The following is a 21,939-nucleotide window of genomic DNA, read 5'->3' on the forward strand; positions in this document are numbered from 1 at the left end:
TATAAATAACAAGACTAATACCACTATATCCAAGACATTAAATAACAAGACTGATATTACTATATCCAACATATTAGCAAGACTGGTACTCCTATATCCAACTTATAAATAACGAGACTAATACTACTATATCCAAGTTATAAATAACAAGACTGATACCACTATATCTAAGTTATAAATATCAAGACTGACACCACTATATCCAAATTATAAATAACAAGACTGGTACTACTATTACCAAAAAGAGTGATGTCACTATATTGAATTTAAAATAACAATACTGATACTTGTATATCCAACTTGTAAATAACAAAACTGATACCACTATATTCAATTTATAAATAACAAGACTGATATCACTATATTCAATTTATAAATAACAAGACTGATACCACTATATTCAATTTATAAATAACAAGACTGATACCACTATATTCAATTTATAAATAACAAGACTGATATCACCATATTCAATTTATAAATAACAAGACTGATACCACTATATCCAACTTATAAATAACAAGACTAATACCACTATATCCAAGACATTAAATAACAAGACTGATACTACTATATCCAGCATATTAACAAGACTGGTACTCCTATATCCAACTTATAAGTAACAAGACTGATACCACTATATCCAACTTATAAATAACAAGACTGATACCACTATATCCAACTTATAAATAACAAGACTGATACCACTATATCCAACTTATAAATAACAAGACTAATACCACTATATCCAAGACATTAAATAACAAGACTGATATTACTATATCCAACATATTAGCAAGACTGGTACTCCTATATCCAACTTATAAATAACGAGACTAATACTACTATATCCAAGTTATAAATAACAAGACTGATACCACTATATCTAAGTTATAAATATCAAGACTGACACCACTATATCCAAATTATAAATAACAAGACTGGTACTACTATTACCAAAAAGAGTGATGTCACTATATTGAATTTAAAATAACAATACTGATACTTGTATATCCAACTTGTAAATAACAAAACTGATACCACTATATTCAATTTATAAATAACAAGACTGATATCACTATATTCAATTTATAAATAACAAGACTGATACCACTATATTCAATTTATAAATAACAAGACTGATATCACTATATTCAATTTATAAATAACAAGACTGATATCACTATATTCAATTTATAAATAACAAGACTTATTCCGCTGTATTCAACTTGTAAATAACAAAATTCGGTAATGTTAATCTTATATCATATAAATCAACATGATATTTGCATATTTCACTATTAATAATAGACACTGCTTGTTACTGTTTATCAGTTAACTACTTGGGGTAACATACTTCATTGGATACATGAATTTAATTTACTATTAGATTTTTATCCGTCAAACAAAAAACGATTTAGTGGTAAGTTCAGTATTGTTTCTTCCTTTTAGAGGTTTGCGGATGACTTTGTGTCGCGTGTGTTTGGAACAACAACAACATCTATGTGTATATTGTCTAATTATCTCATGAATGACCTGTACTTCTGAGATGGTCAGTCCCTCTCTTTGATGAATGTTAGTTGAACAAGCTCTTGTATGTAAGGTCGTTTGATATGAAGTTATTTCGTTTCTTTCAAACAATAGAAAATTTCGCATATATATACATCGTCATGTGGAAATGTTATTAAGTGAGGTAGTAATAAAAAACGAAACTTGGTGTTCTTCTCTGAGAATCTATACGTCACTTCCTCCTAGCGAAGTTTCTTTGAAAATTCTTAACGTATATATAGTGGTATTATTTCTAAAAATTAGGGAAAATGATAGACAAAATAACAGGAAACAAAAGGTAAGTCGGTAATTTGTTAATAATTACTAAATTAGTTTTATTATAATAAATAACACACTCAGTAAAACAAATACTTAACAAATAAATACGTAGTTTTTCCAGCATTTAATATTTGTCAGAAATGTCACAATCCTTCTCTTCTGTTGGCAAGACATACGTAGCGACTTCCTTCTGGTTTACAAACATGTCGACATCTTCTAAGTTGAAAAGTAAATTGTGGATATTGGTAACACCTGATCGAAGTATCCATGTGAGATACACTAAGGAACTGTTTGTTCTGCGTCCACTACGGGTATCAAACCCTAGGTATTACCGTTATAAGTGTTTAGACTTGACGGTATTGGTAACACCTGATCGAAGTATCCATGTCAGATACACTAAGGAACTGTTTGTTCTGCGTCCACTACGGGTATCAAACCCTAGGTATTACCGTTATAAGTGTTTAGACTTGACGGTATTGGTAACACCTGATCGAAGTATCCATGTCAGATACACTAAGGAACTGTTTGTTCTGCGTCCACTACGGGTATCAAACCCTAGGTATTACCGTTATAAGTGTTTAGACTTGACGGTATTGGTGACACCTGATCGAAGTATCCATGTCAGATACACTAAGGAACTGTTTGTTCTGCGTCCACTACGGGTATCAAACCCTAGGTATTACCGTTATAAGTGTTTAGAATTGACGGTATTGGTGACACCTGATCGAAGTATCCATGTCAGATACACTAACGAACTGTTTGTTCTGCGTCCACTACGGGTATCAAACCCTAGGTATTACCGTTATAAGTGTTTAGACTTGACGGTATTGGTGACACCTGATCGAAGTATCCATGTCAGATACACTAAGGAACTGTTTGTTCTGCGTCCACTACGGGTATCAAACCCTAGGTATTACCGTTATAAGTGTTTAGAATTGACGGTATTGGTGACACCTGATCGAAGTATCCATGTCAGATACACTAAGGAACTGTTTGTTCTGCGTCCACTACGGGTATCAAACCCTAGGTATTACCGTTATAAGTGTTTAGACTTGACGGTATTGGTGACACCTGATCGAAGTATCCATGTCAGATACACTAAGGAACTGTTTGTTCTGCGTCCACTACGGGTATCAAACCCTAGGTATTACCGTTATAAGTGTTTAGAATTGACGGTATTGGTGACACCTGATCGAAGTATCCATGTCAGATACACTAAGGAACTGTTTATACATATAATATCTACTGCACAACGTACAGTGTTTGTTTCGTAGTTCAAAACTAAGTTTCACAATAGGATGTTTGTGCTGCGTCCACTACGGGTATCGAGCCCTAGATTTTACCGTTATAAGTGTTTAGACTTAGTATTGAGGGGTAAATAACTGTTTTGAGACATTTTTACTAAACAAAAGTAACATTTTCTGTAGAAATAGTAAATTCAGTAAACTGCCATCGGTTGTTTATGTGTTAGAAAATATTACTCATGTTTTAATTATGCAACTTATTATGAACTCTAAAAAAATCGCTGTGATCACAGCACGTGGTCATTAACATTAAAATAAATCTGTAGCGTTATTTCCAAGTAATGCACATTTTAAACTGTATTATCGCATAATACAACTAAAGTATTATTCTGTATACAATGTGTCATCATTTTTTATACACAGGTATAATATTGAAGAAAATAAGCTAGAAATTCAAGCTAACGAAAAGCTAATAACTGTAACTTGAACGTTAAAACTGTAAGATCTGGCTTACGACACATGCGTGTGTTAGTTTCTAATATTCGTTGTTACCACTTAAAAACATTGACTTTAAAATATTGGTGTGGACAGTCTTACGTAAAGAAACTCATTCAACACCATTAAAAGTTCGTGCTCAGACATAATGTTCTATTCTTGGTGACTTTAGCAGTTCGTGTTCACACATAATGTTCATATCCATGGTGACCTTAGCATTTCGAGCTCAGACATAATGTTCATATTTATCTTTTTGCTGTAAACGTGAGTTACGAAAGGACTGCCCAGCATATAATAAAGAACAATCGAATGTAACAAGACTTTACTGTTTCTGGACGAGACTTTACAGTTTCTGCTGTTTACAACAGTAATTATTTACAAACAGATGTTACATTAATAACGAAATGTGCCATATATGGAAAGTGTGGTCAACAGATTTCCCAGCTATTAACAACTGAAAAACTGCAGATGCTGAATGGGTGTAACACAATTAGAAGTCGTAATAAGAAAATCGGGCACTTGATAAATTGGTTGTATTAAGATCACGTATAGATTCTAGAGGAATCAGTTTGTTGTTCCATCACCAGGGGGCTAGCTACACATTAATAACCACGATACGATAAGGAAGCAGCGTGTGTTTGTGTTTTTGCAAAGCACATCGAGCTGTCTGATGTATCTACCGAGGGGAATCGAACCCCTGATTTTAGCATTTTATATCTTACAGTTGTCCCACCAGAGGTCGTGAGGAGGGATCTTGATGGAAGTTATTTTATTAATCACAAATTAATTATTTTAGTTAAACAGATCTTGGAAACTAATGCTGCGAGAGAGAACCTTGGGCCTTGGGCAGAGTTGCAGCAGTGTGAATGCATCCCACTAGACGACGTTACTTCCAACAATGATGTGTGAATGCATCCTACTAGACGACGTCACTCCCAACACTGGCGTGTGAATAAAACAGACCAGATGACGTTACTCCCAACACTGGCGTGTGAATAAAAGAGACCAGATGACGCTACTTCCAACACTGGCGTGTGAATAAAACAGACCAGATGACGTTACTTCCAACACTGGCGTGTGAATGAATCGGGCCAAACTGATCAGGGCACAGCTGTGTTACAAACAGAATGCAAACTCTATATGTGATACTAATTAATCACGTGATAAAACTGAGAAAAGACAACGTAAACATTCATCAAGTGAGGTGAACACTTTGGAACATTCTACAGCACAGTCATCACGTGTAACCTCGATATATTTGGAACAACATGGAGGTGCATATCGACAAAGTAATTCAGCTCAAGGTGTTCTTTGTAGATTAAAAATTTTTCAGTCACAACTAGCGCCATCTTCTTTTCATGAACAAATATAAATATTCTCTCTTCTCCGAGCGCACATTTAGAAAACGTCACTGTAATAAAAATCAGTGCTCGAACCACGCTGGTTGATCATAATTAAAATCTGACGTCAGACGAGCTAAACAGTCGATTAATAATCTACACGAGATTTTCACCTGGTGTCACGATATGAAATTACTCCCATCTCTAGTCTTTTCCTAAATCACATGTTAACACTTTCTTACACGAGGTAGTAATCCAAAACAGAAGACTAGCTTTCGGTTTTAAGACAGTCTTCTAAGATCTACAGATAAGAACAAAGCAAAATATCTCATAAACTAAAATATCGAACAAAATTGAAAGTATTTATGTAATATGACAAGAATTTATTATAATTATTAAACATCCTGCTCAATTACATATTATCCAAACTGCTTAACTTGTGTTGGCGAAAAAAATAAGCGATTGTTTACAATTTACATCAAAATTCAACTCAAGTTCAAGAAAAGATAATAATAAATGACAGGTAACATGCGTCACAAAATGACAGGTAACATGCGTCACAGAGTGACAGGTAACATGCGTCACAAAGTGACAGGTAACATGCGTCACAAAATGACAGGTAACATGCGTCACAAAGTGATAGGTAACATGCGTCACAAAATGAGAGGTAACATGCGTCACAAAGTGATAGGTAACATGCGTCACAAAATGATAGGTAACATGCGTCACAAAATGACAGGTAACATGCGTCACAAAATGAGAGGTAACATGCGTCACAAAATGACAGGTAACATGCGTCAAAAAATATGTTACTTCAGAAATATCCTTTAATTTCTCATAACCAACATAATGAACAAAACGATCAAACATTCTGGATAAAATTATTATGAAAACAAACGACCAAACATTCTGGATAAAAACATTATAAAGACAAAAGGACCAAACATTCAAGGTAAAATTATTATGAAAACAAACGACCAAACATTCTGGATAAAAACATTATAAAGACAAAACGACCAGACATTCTAGACAAGAACATTACAAAAACAAAGCGATCAGACATTCATTTTTAAAGTCACTTTAACACGACACTTACAGAAATAAGATTGTCTAATCCGAAAAGATATCCATCTTCGTGATTTCCGACGGACCAAGACTTGACATGATCAATCATAACACCTTCCGATAAGGGTTTGGTTTTAGCGAAGTCAATAATCCAAGCACCAGCCTTCTGTCCATCATGAACCAGCAGAATACTGCTCCCGATTACCTGGAGTGAAATGGATATGGTTGAGTTCTAGTATATGTCATGTTTAGGGTTGAGTTCTAGTATATGCCATGTTTAGGATTGAGTTCTAGTATATGTCATGTTTAGGATTGAGTTCTAGTATATGTCATGTTTAGGATTGAGTTCTAGTATATGTCATGTTTAGGATTGAGTTCTAGTAGATGTGAAGTTTAGGGTTGAGTTCTAGTATATGTCATGTTTAGGGTTGAGTTCTAGTATATGTCATGTTTAGGATTGAGTTCTAGTAGATGTGAAGTTTAGGATTGAGTTCTAGTAGATGTGAAGTTTAGGGTTGAGTTCTAGTAGATGTCATGTTTAGGGTTGAGTTCTAGTATACGTCATGTTTAGGGTTGAGTTCTAGTATATGTCATGTTTAGGATTGAGTTCTAGTAGATGTGAAGTTTAGGGTTGAGTTCTAGTATATGTCATGTTTAGGGTTGAGTTCTAGTATATGTCAAGTTTAGGGTTGAGTTCTAGTATATGTCATGTTTAGGATTGAGTTCTAGTATATGTCATGTTTAGGGTTGAGTTCTAGTATATGTCATGTTTAGGATTGAGTTCTAGTAGATGTGAAGTTTAGGGTTGAGTTCTAGTATATGTCATGTTTAGGATTGAGTTCTAGTATATGTCATGTTTAGGATTGAGTTCTAGTATATGTCATGTTTAGGGTTGAGTTCTAGTATATGTCATGTTTAGGATTGAGTTCTAGTAGATGTGAAGTTTAGGATTGAGTTCTAGTAGATGTGAAGTTTAGGGTTGAGTTCTAGTATATGTCATGTTTAGGGTTGAGTTCTAGTAGATGTCATGTTTAGGGTTGAGTTCTAATATATGTCATGTTTAGGGTTGAGTTCTAGTAGATGTCATGTTTAGGGTTGAGTTCTAGTATATGTCATGTTTAGGGTTGAGTTCTAGTGGATGTCATGTTTAGGGTTGAGTTCTAGTATATGTCATGTTTAGGATTGAGTTCTATAAGATGTGAAGTTTAGGGTTTAGTTCTAGTAGATATCAAATTTATGGTTGAGTTCTAGATGTCAAGTTTCATTGTTCTTATAGTCTTAGAATTTGTTGTACAGAACCAGAAGAGTTACTTTGCTATGTAGTCCAACCTACCAATTTCCACGTTGAGAATTAACACTAATCTCACATTTTCACTACCCTTGTTCTAGTTTTGTAACATATTGTCCAACTGACTAGGTTAAGTAATGTAACAATACCAGTCTCACATCTTTATTATTTTGGAAACAAACAAAAAATATCTTCGTGATAAAATACCAAAAATACCATTAAAGTTCACGAAATAAGAACTTTAGAACCTTTTATTTAATATAGTTTTGACTTCAACCGAAATCTTACCTCATGACGCTGGAAGAAAGGCGAATGTTCAAACTTGTTTCGTATGTATTTCAGCCTCTTTAAAAGTTGACCACATACAATTTCATGACCAATGAAGAACAACTCCATGACAGTTTTGACGTCACTTCGGGTTTTTACGAGTTTCATATCTTTGGTCTGAGTCTTGTGCTGAGTCTGAGAAAACAATCTGGGTTACTGAGCTGATCTATCATTTCTAACATTTATCAAAACGAACAGACTTATGTATTTATAAAACCTGACAAAACTAGGTTTAACCCTAATGAAGTTTAATAACAAAATAGTTATAAGTAGTCAGAGCTGCTGTGACGTGATCCGTTATTATGAAATCCTAATTTGTCCGTTTTCAGATCATATACAACATCCTATTTGATTATGATTTCATTTCTTAAATCAGCTACTTGTATATTTTGATCAGTACATCGAAACGTGTAAACTTTTCAAATGAATAATGAAAACCATACCTTAAAACCTTCGATTCTAAATCCTAGAGTCGATGAAGAACTGAGGGTTTCTCGAAACTACACAGAGAAGAGAAAAAAAAAATCTATAATCATACTTTACATTATATGGTCATGTTTTCTGTTGCCATAGTAATATCACAGTCTTTTATGATACCCCGTAAATACGTCATTATCGGACATACGCGTTTCAGGATATGAAACTGATTTACCATTTAGTGTTTTCATTACTAATTAATTTCCTATTGAAAGTCTTGAACAGTGTATTTGTGTATAACAATACTTCATACCTTTCTATAGATACTACTTATTGGTGTATAACAATACTATATATCTTTCTATAGATACTACTTATTGGTGTATAACAATACTTCACACCTTCCTATAGATACTACTTATTGGTGTATAACAATACTTCAAACCTTCCTATAGATACTACATATTGGTGTATAACAATACTTCACACCTTCCTATAGATACTACTTATTGGTGTATAACGATACTTCATACCTTTCTATAGATACTACTTATTGGTGTATAACAATACTTCATAACTTTCTATAGATACTACTTATTGGTGTATAATTATACTTCACACCTTTCTATAGATACTACATATTAGTCTATTACAATACTTCATACCTTTCTATAAATACTACTTATTGATCTATAATTATACTTCACACCTTTCTATAGATACTACTTATTGGTGTATAACAATACTTCATACCATTCTATAAATACTACTTATTGGTGTATAACAATACTTCCTATAGATACTACATATTGGTGTATAACAATACTTTCTATAGATACTACTTATTGATCTACAATTATACATCACGCCTTTCTATAGATACCACTTATTGGTGTATAACAATACTTCATACTTTTCTACAGATACTACATATTGGTGTATAACAATACTTCACACCTTCCTATAGATACTACTTATTGGTGTATAACAATACTTCATACCTTCCTATAAATACTACTTATTGGTGTATAACAATACTTCACACCTTTCTATAGATACTACCTATTGGTGTATAACAATACTTCAAACCTTTCTATAGATACTACTTATTAGTGTATAACAATACTTCCTATAGATACTACTTATTGATCTATAATTATACTTCACACCTTCCTATAGATACTACTTATTGGTGTATAATAATACTTCATACCTTTCTATAGATACTACTTATTGGTGTATAACAATACTTCATACCTTTCTATAGATACTACTTATTGGTGTGTAACAATACTTCATACCTTTCTATAGATACTACTTATTGATCTAAAATTATACTTCACATCTTTCTATAGATACTACTTATTGGTGTATAATAATACTTCATACCTTTCTATAAATACTACTTATTGGTGTATAACAATACTTCCTATAGATACTACATATTGGTGTATAACAATACTTTCTATAGATACTACTTGTTGATCTATAATTATACATCATGCCTTTCTATAGATACCACTTATTGGTGAATAACAATACTTCATACCTTTCTACAGATACTACTTATTGGTGTATAACAATACTTCACACCTTCCTATAGATACTACTTATTGGTGTATAACAATACTTCATACCTTCCTGTAGATACTACTTATTGATGTAAAACAATACTTTCTATAGATAGTACTTATTTGTGTATAACAATACTTCCTATAGATACTACTTATTGGTGTATAACAATACTTTCTATAGATACTACTTATTGATCTATAATTATACATCATACCTTTCTATAAATACTACTTATTGGTGTATAACAATACTTCATACCTTTCTATAGATACTACTTATTGATGTATAACAATACTCATACTTTTCTATAGATACTACTTATTGGTGTATAACAATACTTCATACCTTTCTATAGATACTACTTATTGGTGTATAATTATACTTCACACCTTTCTATAGATACTACATATTGGTGTATAACAATACTTCACACCTTCCTATAGATACTACTTATTGGTGTATAAAAATACTTCATACCTTTCTATAAATACTACTTATTGGTGTATAACAATACTTTCTATAGATACCACTTATTAGTGTATAACAATACTTCCTATAAATACTACTTATTGGTGTATAAAAATACTTTCTCTAGATACTACTTATTGATCTATAATTATTCATCATACCTTTCTATAGATACTACTTATTGGTGTATAACAATACTTCTTACCTTTCCATAGATGCTACTTATTGGTGTATAACAATACTTCATACCTTCCTATAGATACTACTTATTGGTGTATAACAATACTTTCTATAGATACAGCTTATTGATCTATAATTATACACCATACCTTTCTATAGATACTACTTATTGGTGTATAACAATACTTCATACCTTTCCATAGATACTACTTATTGGTGTATAACAATACTTCATTTCTTTCTCGACATACTACTTATTGGTTGTATAACAATACTTCACACCTTCCTATAGATAATACTTATTGGTGTATAACAATACTTCATACCTTTCTATAGATACTACTTATTGATTGTGTAACAATACTTCATACCTTTCTATAGATACTACTTATTGATCTATAATTATACTTCATACCTTTCTATAGATACTACCTATTGGTGTATAACAATACTTCATACCTTTCTATAGATACTACTTATTGGTGTATAAGAATACTTCACACCTTTCTATAGATACTACTTATTGGTGTATAATTATAATTCACACCTTTCTATAGATACTACATATTAGTCTATAACAATACTTCATACGTTTCTATAAATACTAATTATTGATCTATAATTATACTTCACACCTTTCTATAGATACTACTTATTGGTGTATAACAATACTTCATACCTTCCTGTAGATACTACTTATTGATGTAAAACAATACTTTCTATAGATAGTACTTATTTGTGTATAACAATACTTCCTATAGATACTACTTATTGGTGTATAACAATACTTTCTATAGATACTACTTATTGATCTATAATTATACATCATACCTTTCTATAAATACTACTTATTGGTGTATAACAATACTTCATACCTTTCTATAGATACTACTTATTGATGTATAACAATACTCATACTTTTCTATAGATACTACTTATTGGTGTATAACAATACTTCATACCTTTCTATAGATACTACTTATTGGTGTATAATTATACTTCACACCTTTCTATAGATACTACATATTGGTGTATAACAATACTTCACACCTTCCTATAGATACTACTTATTGGTGTATAAAAATACTTCATACCTTTCTATAAATACTACTTATTGGTGTATAACAATACTTTCTATAGATACCACTTATTAGTGTATAACAATACTTCCTATAAATACTACTTATTGGTGTATAAAAATACTTTCTCTAGATACTACTTATTGATCTATAATTATTCATCATACCTTTCTATAGATACTACTTATTGGTGTATAACAATACTTCTTACCTTTCCATAGATGCTACTTATTGGTGTATAACAATACTTCATACCTTCCTATAGATACTACTTATTGGTGTATAACAATACTTTCTATAGATACTGCTTATTGATCTATAATTATACATCATACCTTTCTATAGATACTACTTATTGGTGTATAACAATACTTCATACCTTTCTATAGATACTACTTATTGGTGTATAACAATACTTCATTTCTTTCTCGACATACTACTTATTGGTGTATAACAATACTTCACACCTTCCTATAGATAATACTTATTGGTGTATAACAATACTTCATACCTTTCTATAGATACTACTTATTGGTGTGTAACAATACTTCATACCTTTCTATAGATACTACTTATTGATCTATAATTATACTTCATACCTTTCTATAGATACTACCTATTGGTGTATAACAATACTTCATACCTTTCTATAGATACTACTTATTGGTGTATAAGAATACTTCACACCTTTCTATAGATACTACTTATTGGTGTATAATTATAATTCACACCTTTCTATAGATACTACATATTAGTCTATAACAATACTTCATACGTTTCTATAAATACTAATTATTGATCTATAATTATACTTCACACCTTTCTATAGATACTACTTATTGGTGTATAACAATACTTCATACCTTTCTATAACTACTACTTATTGGTGTATAACAATACTTCATACCTTTCTATAGATACTACTAATTGGTGTATAATAATACTTCATACCTTTCTATAGATACTACTTATTTGTGTATAACAATACTTCCTATAGATACTACTTATTGGTGTATAACAATACTTCATACCTTTCTATAGATACTACTTATTGGTGTGTAACAATACTTCATACCTATCTATAGATACTACTTATTGATCTATAATTATACTTCATACCTTTCTATAGATACTACTTATTGGTGTATAATTATACTTCACACCTTTCTATAGATACTACATATTAGTCTATAACAATACTTCATACCTTTCTATAAATACTAATTATTGATCTATAATTATACTTCACACCTTTCTATAGATTCTACTTATTGGTGTATAACAATACTTCATACCTTTCTATAGATACTACTTATTGGTGTATAACAATACTTCATACCTTTCATACCTTTCTATAAATACTACTTATTAGTGTATAACAACATCCTATAGATAACAATTATTGGTGTATAACAATACTTTATACCTTTCTACAGATACTACTTATTGGTGTATAACAATACTTCATACCTTTCTATAGATACTACTTATTGATCTATAATTATACTTCATACCTTTATATAGATACTACCTATTGATTGTATAACAATACTTCATACCTTTCTATAGATACTACTTATTGTTATTGTATAACAATACTTCACACCTTCCTATAGATACTACTTATTGGTTTATAACAATACTTCATACCTTTCTATAGATACTACTTATTGGTTGTATAACAATACTTCATACCTTTCTATAGATACTACTTATTGATCTATAATTATACTTCATACCTTTCTATAGATACTACCTATTGGTATATAACAATACTTCATACCTTTCCATAGATGCTACTTATTGGTGTATAACAATACTTCATACCTTTCTATAGATACTACTATTGGTGTATAACAATACTTCTTCATTTGTATAACAATACTTCATTTCTTTCTCGAGATACTACTTATTGGTGTATAACAATACTTCACACCTTCCTATAGATACTACTTATTGGTGTATAACAATACTTTATACCTTTCTATAGATACTACTTATTGGTGTGTAACAATACTTCATACCTTTCTATAGATACTACTTATTGATCTATATTTATACTTCATACCTTTCTATAGATACTACCTATTGGTGTATAACAATACTTCATACCTTTCTATAGATACTACTTATTGGTGTATAACAATACTTCACACCTTCCTATAGATACTACTTATTGATTGTATAACAATACTTCATACCTTTCTATAGATACTACTTATTGATTGTATAACAATACTTCATACCTTTCTATAGATACTACTTATTGATCTATAATTATACTTCATACCTTTCTATAGATACTACTTATTGGTGTATAACAATACTTCACACCTTTCTATAGATACTACTTATTGGTGTATAACAATACTTCATACCTTTCTATAGATACTACTTATTGGTGTATAACAATACTTCATACCTTTCTATAGATACTACTTATTGGTGTATAACAATACTTCCTATAGATACTACTTATTGGTGTATAACAATACTTTCTATAGATACTACTTATTGATCTATAATTATACATCATACCTTTCTATAGATACTACCTATTGGTGTATAACAATACTTCATACCTTTCAATAGATAATACTTATTGGTGTATAATTATACTTCACACCTTTCTATAGATACTACATATTAGTCTATAACAATACTTCATACCTTTCTATAGATACTACTTATTGGTGTATAACAATACTTCATACCTTCTAATAGATACTACTTATTGGTGTGTAACAATACTTCATACCTTTTATAAACACTAATTATTGATCTATAATTATACTTCACACCTTTCTATAGATACTACTTATTGGTGTATAACAATACTTCATACCTTTCTATAGATACTACTTATTGGTGTATAACAATACTTCATACCTTTTTATAGATACTACTTATTTGTTTATAACAATACTTCATACCTTTCTATAGATACTACTTATTTGTGTATAGTAATACTTCCTATAGATACTACTTATTGGTGTATAACAATATTTCATATCTTTCTATAGATACTACTTATTGGTGTATAACAATACTTCATACCTTTCTATAGATACTACTTATTTGTGTATAACAATACTTCCTATAGATACTACTTATTAGTGTATAACAATACTTTCTCTAGATACTACTTATTGATCTATAATTATTCATCATACCTTTCTATAAATACTACTTATTGGTGTATAACAATACTTTATACCTTTCCATAGATGTCACTTATTGGTGTATAACAATACTTCATACCTTTCTATAGATACTACTTATGGGTGTATAACAATACTTCCTATAGATACTACTTATTGATGTATAACAATACTTTCTATAGATACTACTTATTGGTGTATAACAATACTTTCTATAGATACTACTTATTGGTGTATAACAATACTTCATACCTTTCTATAGATACTACTTATTGGTGTGTAACAATACTTCATACCTTTCCATAGATACTACTTATTGATCTATAATTATACTTCATACCTTTCTATAGATACTACTTATTGATCTATAATTATACTTCATACCTTTCTATAGATACTACCTATTGGTGTATAACAATACTTCATACCTTTCTATAGATACTACTTATTGGTGTATAATTATACTTCATACCTTTCTATAGATACTACTTATTGGTGTATAACAATACTTCATAACTTTCTATAGATACTACTTATTGGTGTATAACAATACTTCATACCTTTCTATAGATACTACTTATTTGTGTATAACAACACTTCCTATAGATACTACTTATTGGTGTATAACAATATTTCATTCCTTTCTATAGATACTACTTATTGGTGTATAACAATACTTCACACCTTCCTATAGATACTACCTATTGGTGTATAACAATACTTCATACCTTTCTATAGATACTACTTATTAATGTATAACAATACTTCACACCTTTCTATAGATACTACTTATTGGTGTATAATTATACTTCATACCTTTCTATAGATACTACATATTAGTCTATAACAATACTTCATACCTTTCTATAAATACTAATTATTGATCTATAATTATACTTCACACCTTTCTATAGATACTACTTATTGGTGTATAACAATACTTCATACCTTTCTATAGATACTACTTATTTGTGTATAACAACACTTCATATAGATACTACTAATTGGTGTATAACAATACTTCATACCTTTCTATAGATACTACTTATTTGTGTATAACAATACTTCATACCTTTCTATAGATACTACTTATTGGTGTGTAACAATACTTCATACCTTTCTATAGATACCACTTATTGATCTATAATTATACTTCATACCTTTCTATAGATACTACCTATTGGTGTATAACAATACTTCATACCTTTCTATAGATACTACTTATTGGTGTATAACAATACTTCACACCTTTCTATAGATACTACTTATTTGTGTATAACAACACTTCCTATAGATACTACTAATTGGTGTATAACAATACTTCATACCTTTCTATAGATACTACTTATTTGTGTATAACAATACTTCATACCTTCCTATAGATACTACTTATTGGTGTGTAACAATACTTCATACCTTTCTATAGATACTACTTATTGGTGTATAACAATACTTCATACCTTTTTATAGATACTACTTATTTGTTTATAACAATACTTCATACCTTTCTATAGATACTACTTATTTGTGTATAGTAATACTTCCTATAGATACTACTTATTGGTGTATAACAATACTTCATATCTTTCTATAGATACTACTTATTGGTGTATAACAATACTTCATACCTTTCTATAGATACTACTTATTTGTGTATAACAATACTTCCTATAGATACTACTTATTGGTGTATAACAATACTTTCTCTAGATACTACTTATTGATCTATAATTATTCATCATACCTTTCTATAGATACTACTTATTGGTGTATAACAATACTTCATACCTTTCTATAGATACTACTTATTGGTGTATAACAATACTTCATACCTTTCTATAGATACTACTTATTGGTGTATAACAATACTTCCTATAGATACTACTTATTGGTGTATAACAATACTTTCTATAGATACTACTTATTGGTGTATAACAATACTTCACACCTTCCTATAGATAATACTTATTGGTGTATAACAATACTTCATACCTTTCTATAGATACTACTTATTGGTGTGTAACAATACTTCATACCTTTCTATAGATACTACTTATTGATCTATAATTATACTTCATACCTTTCTATAGATACTACCTATTGGTGTATAACAATACTTCACACCTTTCTATAGATACTACTTATTGGTGTATAATTATACTTCATACCTTTCTATAGATACTACTTATTGGTGTATAACAATACTTCATAACTTTCTATAGATACTACTTATTGGTGTATAACAATACTTCATACCTTTCTATAGATACTACTTATTTGTGTATAACAACACTTCCTATAGATACTACTAATTGGTGTATAACAATATTTCATTCCTTTCTCGAGATACTACTTATTGGTGTATAACAATACTTCACACCTTCCTATAGATACTACCTATTGGTGTATAACAATACTTGATACCTTTCTATAGATACTACTTATTAATTTATAACAATACTTCACACCTTTCTATAGATACTACTTATTGGTGTATAATTATACTTCATACCTTTCTATAGATACTACATATTAGTCTATAACAATACTTCATACCTTTCTATAAATACTAATTATTGATCTATAATTATACTTCACACCTTTCTATAGATACTACTTATTGGTGTATAACAATACTTCATACCTTTCTATAGATACTACTTATTTGTGTATAACAACACTTCATATAGATACTACTAATTGGTGTATAACAATACTTCATACCTTTCTATAGATACTACTTATTTGTGTATAACAATACTTCATACCTTTCTATAGATACTACTTATTGGTGTGTAACAATACTTCATACCTTTCTATAGATACTACTTATTGATCTATAATTATACTTCATACCTTTCTATAGATACTACCTATTGGTGTATAACAATACTTCACACCTTTCTATAAATACTACTTATTTGTGTATAACAACACTTCCTATAGATACTACTAATTGGTGTATAACAATACTTCATACCTTTCTATAGATACTACTTATTTGTGTATAGCAATACTTCATACCTTCCTATAGATACTAACTTTTGGTGTATAACAATACTTCATATCTTTCTATAGATACTACTTATTGGTGTATAACAATACTTCATACCTTTCTATAGATACTACTTATTTGTGTATAACAATACTTCCTATAGATACTACTTATTAGTGTATAACAATACTTCATACCTTTCTATAGATACTACCTATTGGTGTATAATTATACTTCACACCTTTCTATAGATACTACATATTAGTCTATAACAATACTTCATACCTTTCTAAAAATACTACTTATTGATCTATAATTATACTTCATACCTTTCTATAGATACTACCTATTGGTGTATAACAATACTTTATACCTTTCTATAGATACTACTTATTGGTATATAACAATACTTCATACCTTTCTATAAATACTAATTATTGATCTATAATTATACATCACACCTTTCTATAGATACTACTTATTGGTGTATAACAATAATTCATACCTTTCTATAGATACTACTTATTTGTGTATAAAAACACTTCCTACAGATACTACTAATTGGTGTATAACAATTCTTTATACCTTTCTATAGATACTACTTATTGGTGTATAACTATACTTCCTATAGAAGCTACTTATTGGTGTATAACAATACTTTCTATAGATACTACCTATAGGTGTATAACAATACTTCATACCTTCCTATAGATAGTACTTATTGGTGTATAATTATACTTCACACCTTTCTATAGATACTACATATTAGTCTATAACAATACTTTATACCTTTCTATAAATACTAATTATTGATCTATAATTATACTTCACACCTTTCTATAGATACTACTTATTGGTGTATAACAATACTTCATACCTTTATATAGATACTACTTATTGGTGTATAACAATACTTCATACCTTTCTATAGATACTACTTATTTGTGTATAACAACACTTCCTATAGATACTACTAATTGGTGTATAACAATACTTCATACCTTTCTATAGATACTACTTATTTCTGTATAACAATACTTCCTATACATACTACTTATTGGTGTATAACAATACTTCATATCTTTCTATAGATACTACTTATTGGTGTGTAACAATAATTCATTCCTTTCTATAGATACTACTTATTCATGTATAATTATACTTCATACCTTTCTATAAATACTACCTATTAGTGTATAACAATACTTCATACCTTTCTATAGATACTACTTATTGGTGTATAACAATACTTCACACCTTTCCATAGATGCTACTTATTGGTGTATAACAATACTTCATACCTTTCTATAGATACTACTTATTGGTGTATAACAATACTTTCTATAGATACTACTTATTGGTGTATAAGAATACTTTCTATAGATACTACTTATTGGTGTATAACAATACTTTCTATAGATACTACTTATTGGTGTATAAGAATACTTTCTATAGATACTACTTATTGATCTATAATTATTCATCATACCTTTCTATAGATACTACTTATTGGTGTATAACAATACTTCCTATAGATACTACTTATTGGTGTATAACAATACTTTCTATAGATACTACTTATTGATCTATAATTATACATCATACCTTTCTATAGATACTACCTATTGGGGTATAACAATACTTCATACCTTTCTATAGATACTACTTATTGGTGTATAATTATACTTCACACCTTCCTATAGATACTACATATTAGTCTATAACAATACTTCATACCTTTCTGTAAATACTAATTATGATCTATAATTATACTTCACACCTTTCTATAGATACTACTTATTGGTGTATAACAATACTTCATACCTTTCTATAGATACTACTTATTGGTGTATAACAATACTTCATACATTTCTATAGATACTACTTATTTGTGTATAACAACACTTCCTATAGATACTACTAATTGGTGTATAACAATACTTCATACCTTTCTATAGATACTACTTATTTGTGTATAACAATACTTCCTATAGATACTACTTATTGGTGTATAACAATACATCATATCTTTCTATAGATACTACTTATTGGTGTATAACAATACATCATATCTTTCTATAGATACTACTTATTGGTGTCTAACAATAATTCATACCTTTCTATAGATACTACTTATTGATCTATAATTATACTTCATACCTTTCTATAGATACTTCCTATTGGTGTATAACAATACTTCACACCTTTCTATAGATACTACATATTGGTGTATAATTATACTTCACACCTTTCTATAGATACTACATGTTAGTCTATAACAATACTTCATACCTTTCTATAGATACTACTTATTGGTGTATAACAATACTTCATACCTTTCTATAGATACTACTTATTTGTGTATAACAACACTTCCTATAGATACTACTAATTGGTGTATAACAATACTTCATACATTTCTATAGATACTACTTATTTGTGTATAGCAATACTTCATACCTTCCTATAGATACTAATTTTTGGTGTATAACAATACTTCATATCTTTCTATAGATACTACTTATTGGTGTATAACAATACTTCATACCTTTCTATAGATACTACTTATTTGTGTATAACAATACTTCCTATAGATACTACTTATTAGTGTATAACAATACTTCATACCATTCTATTGATACTACCTATTGGTGTATAATTATACTTCACACCTTTCTATAGATACTACATATTGGTCTATAACAATACTTCATACCTTTCTAAAAATACTACTTATTGATCTATGATTATACTTCATACCTTTCTATAGATACTACCTATTGGTGTATAACAATACTTTATACCTTTCTATATATACTACTTATTGGTGTATAACAATACTTCATACCTTTCTATAAATACTAATTATTGATCTATAATTATACTTCACACCTTTCTATAGATACTACATGTTAGTCTATAACAATACTTCATACCTTTCTATAGATACTACTTATTGGTGTATAACAATACTTCATACCTTTCTATAGATACTACTTATTTGTGTATAACAACACTTCCTATAGATACTACTAATTGGTGTATAACAATACTTCATACATTTCTATAGATACTACTTATTTGTGTATAGCAATACTTCATACCTTCCTATAGATACTAATTTTTGGTGTATAACAATACTTCATATCTTTCTATAGATACTACTTATTGGTGTATAACAATACTTCATACCTTTCTATAGATACTACTTATTTGTGTATAACAATACTTCCTATAGATACTACTTATTAGTGTATAACAATACTTCATACCATTCTATAGATACTACCTATTGGTGTATAATTATACTTCACACCTTTCTATAGATACTACATATTAGTCTATAACAATACTTCATACCTTTCTAAAAATACTACTTATTGATCTATGATTATACTTCATACCTTTCTATAGATACTACCTATTGGTGTATAACAATACTTTATACCTTTCTATAGATACTACTTATTGGTGTATAACAATACTTCATACCTTTCTATAAATACTAATTATTGATCTATAATTATACTTCACACCTTTCTATAGATACTACTTATTGGTGTATAACAATACTTCATACCTTTCTTTAGATACTACTTATTGGTGTATAACAATAATTCATACCTTTCTATAGATACTACTTTTTTGTGTATAAAAACACTTCCTACAGATACTACTAATTGGTGTATAACAATTCTTTATACCTTTCTATAGATACTACTTATTGGTGTATAACTATACTTCCTATAGATACTACTTATTAGTGTATAACAATACTTCATACCTTTCTATAGATACTATCTATTGGTGTATAATTATACTTCACACCTTTCTATAGATACTACATATTAGTCTATAACAATACTTCATACCTTTCTATAAATACTACTTATTGATCTATAATTATACTTCATACCTTTCTATAAATACTACTTATTGATCTATAATTATACTTCATACCTTTCTATAGATACTACATATTGGTGTATAATTATACTTCACACCTTTCTATAGATACTACATATTAGTCTCTAACAATACTTCATACCTTTCTATAAATACTACTTATTGATCTATAATTATACTTCACACCTTTCTATAGATACTACTTATTGGTGTATAACAATACTTCATACCTTTCTATAGATACTACTTATTTGTGTATGACAATACTTCATACCTTTCTATAGATACTACTTATTGGTGTATAACAATACTTCACACCTTTGTATAGATACTACTTATTGATCTCTAATTATACTTCACACCTTTCTATAGATACTACTTATTGGTGTATAACAATACTTCATACCTTTCTATAGATACTACTTATTTATGTATAACAATACTTCCTATAGATACTACTTATTGGTGTATAACAATACTTCATATCTTTCTGTAGATACTACTTATTGGTGTATAACAATACTTCATACCTTTCTATAAATACTACTTATTGATCTATAATTATACTTCAT

At 29.2% G+C, this 21,939-nt stretch overlaps 1 protein-coding gene across 2 annotated transcripts in view; it reads right to left on the reverse strand.

The window, feature by feature from the left end:
* Positions 1 to 1,858: 1,858 nt before the first annotated feature.
* Positions 1,859 to 21,939, reverse strand: part of LOC143256439 (inositol-trisphosphate 3-kinase homolog) — a 50,397-nt gene continuing 30,316 nt past the window's right edge. For both annotated transcript variants that reach the window (XM_076513675.1, XM_076513674.1), the window contains exons 7-10: positions 8,030 to 8,086; positions 7,548 to 7,721; positions 6,003 to 6,176; positions 1,859 to 5,207 (exon numbers count right to left, since the gene is read on the reverse strand). In XM_076513675.1, the coding sequence (XP_076369790.1) occupies positions 5,175 to 5,207; positions 6,003 to 6,176; positions 7,548 to 7,721; positions 8,030 to 8,086 (438 nt within the window). In that variant the 3' untranslated portion in view covers positions 1,859 to 5,174. The remainder of the gene's footprint in view (positions 5,208 to 6,002; positions 6,177 to 7,547; positions 7,722 to 8,029; positions 8,087 to 21,939) is intronic.

The sequence above is a fragment of the Tachypleus tridentatus genome, chromosome 7 (genome assembly GCF_004210375.1).
Source record: "Tachypleus tridentatus isolate NWPU-2018 chromosome 7, ASM421037v1, whole genome shotgun sequence".
Taxonomy (NCBI): domain Eukaryota; kingdom Metazoa; phylum Arthropoda; class Merostomata; order Xiphosura; family Limulidae; genus Tachypleus; species Tachypleus tridentatus.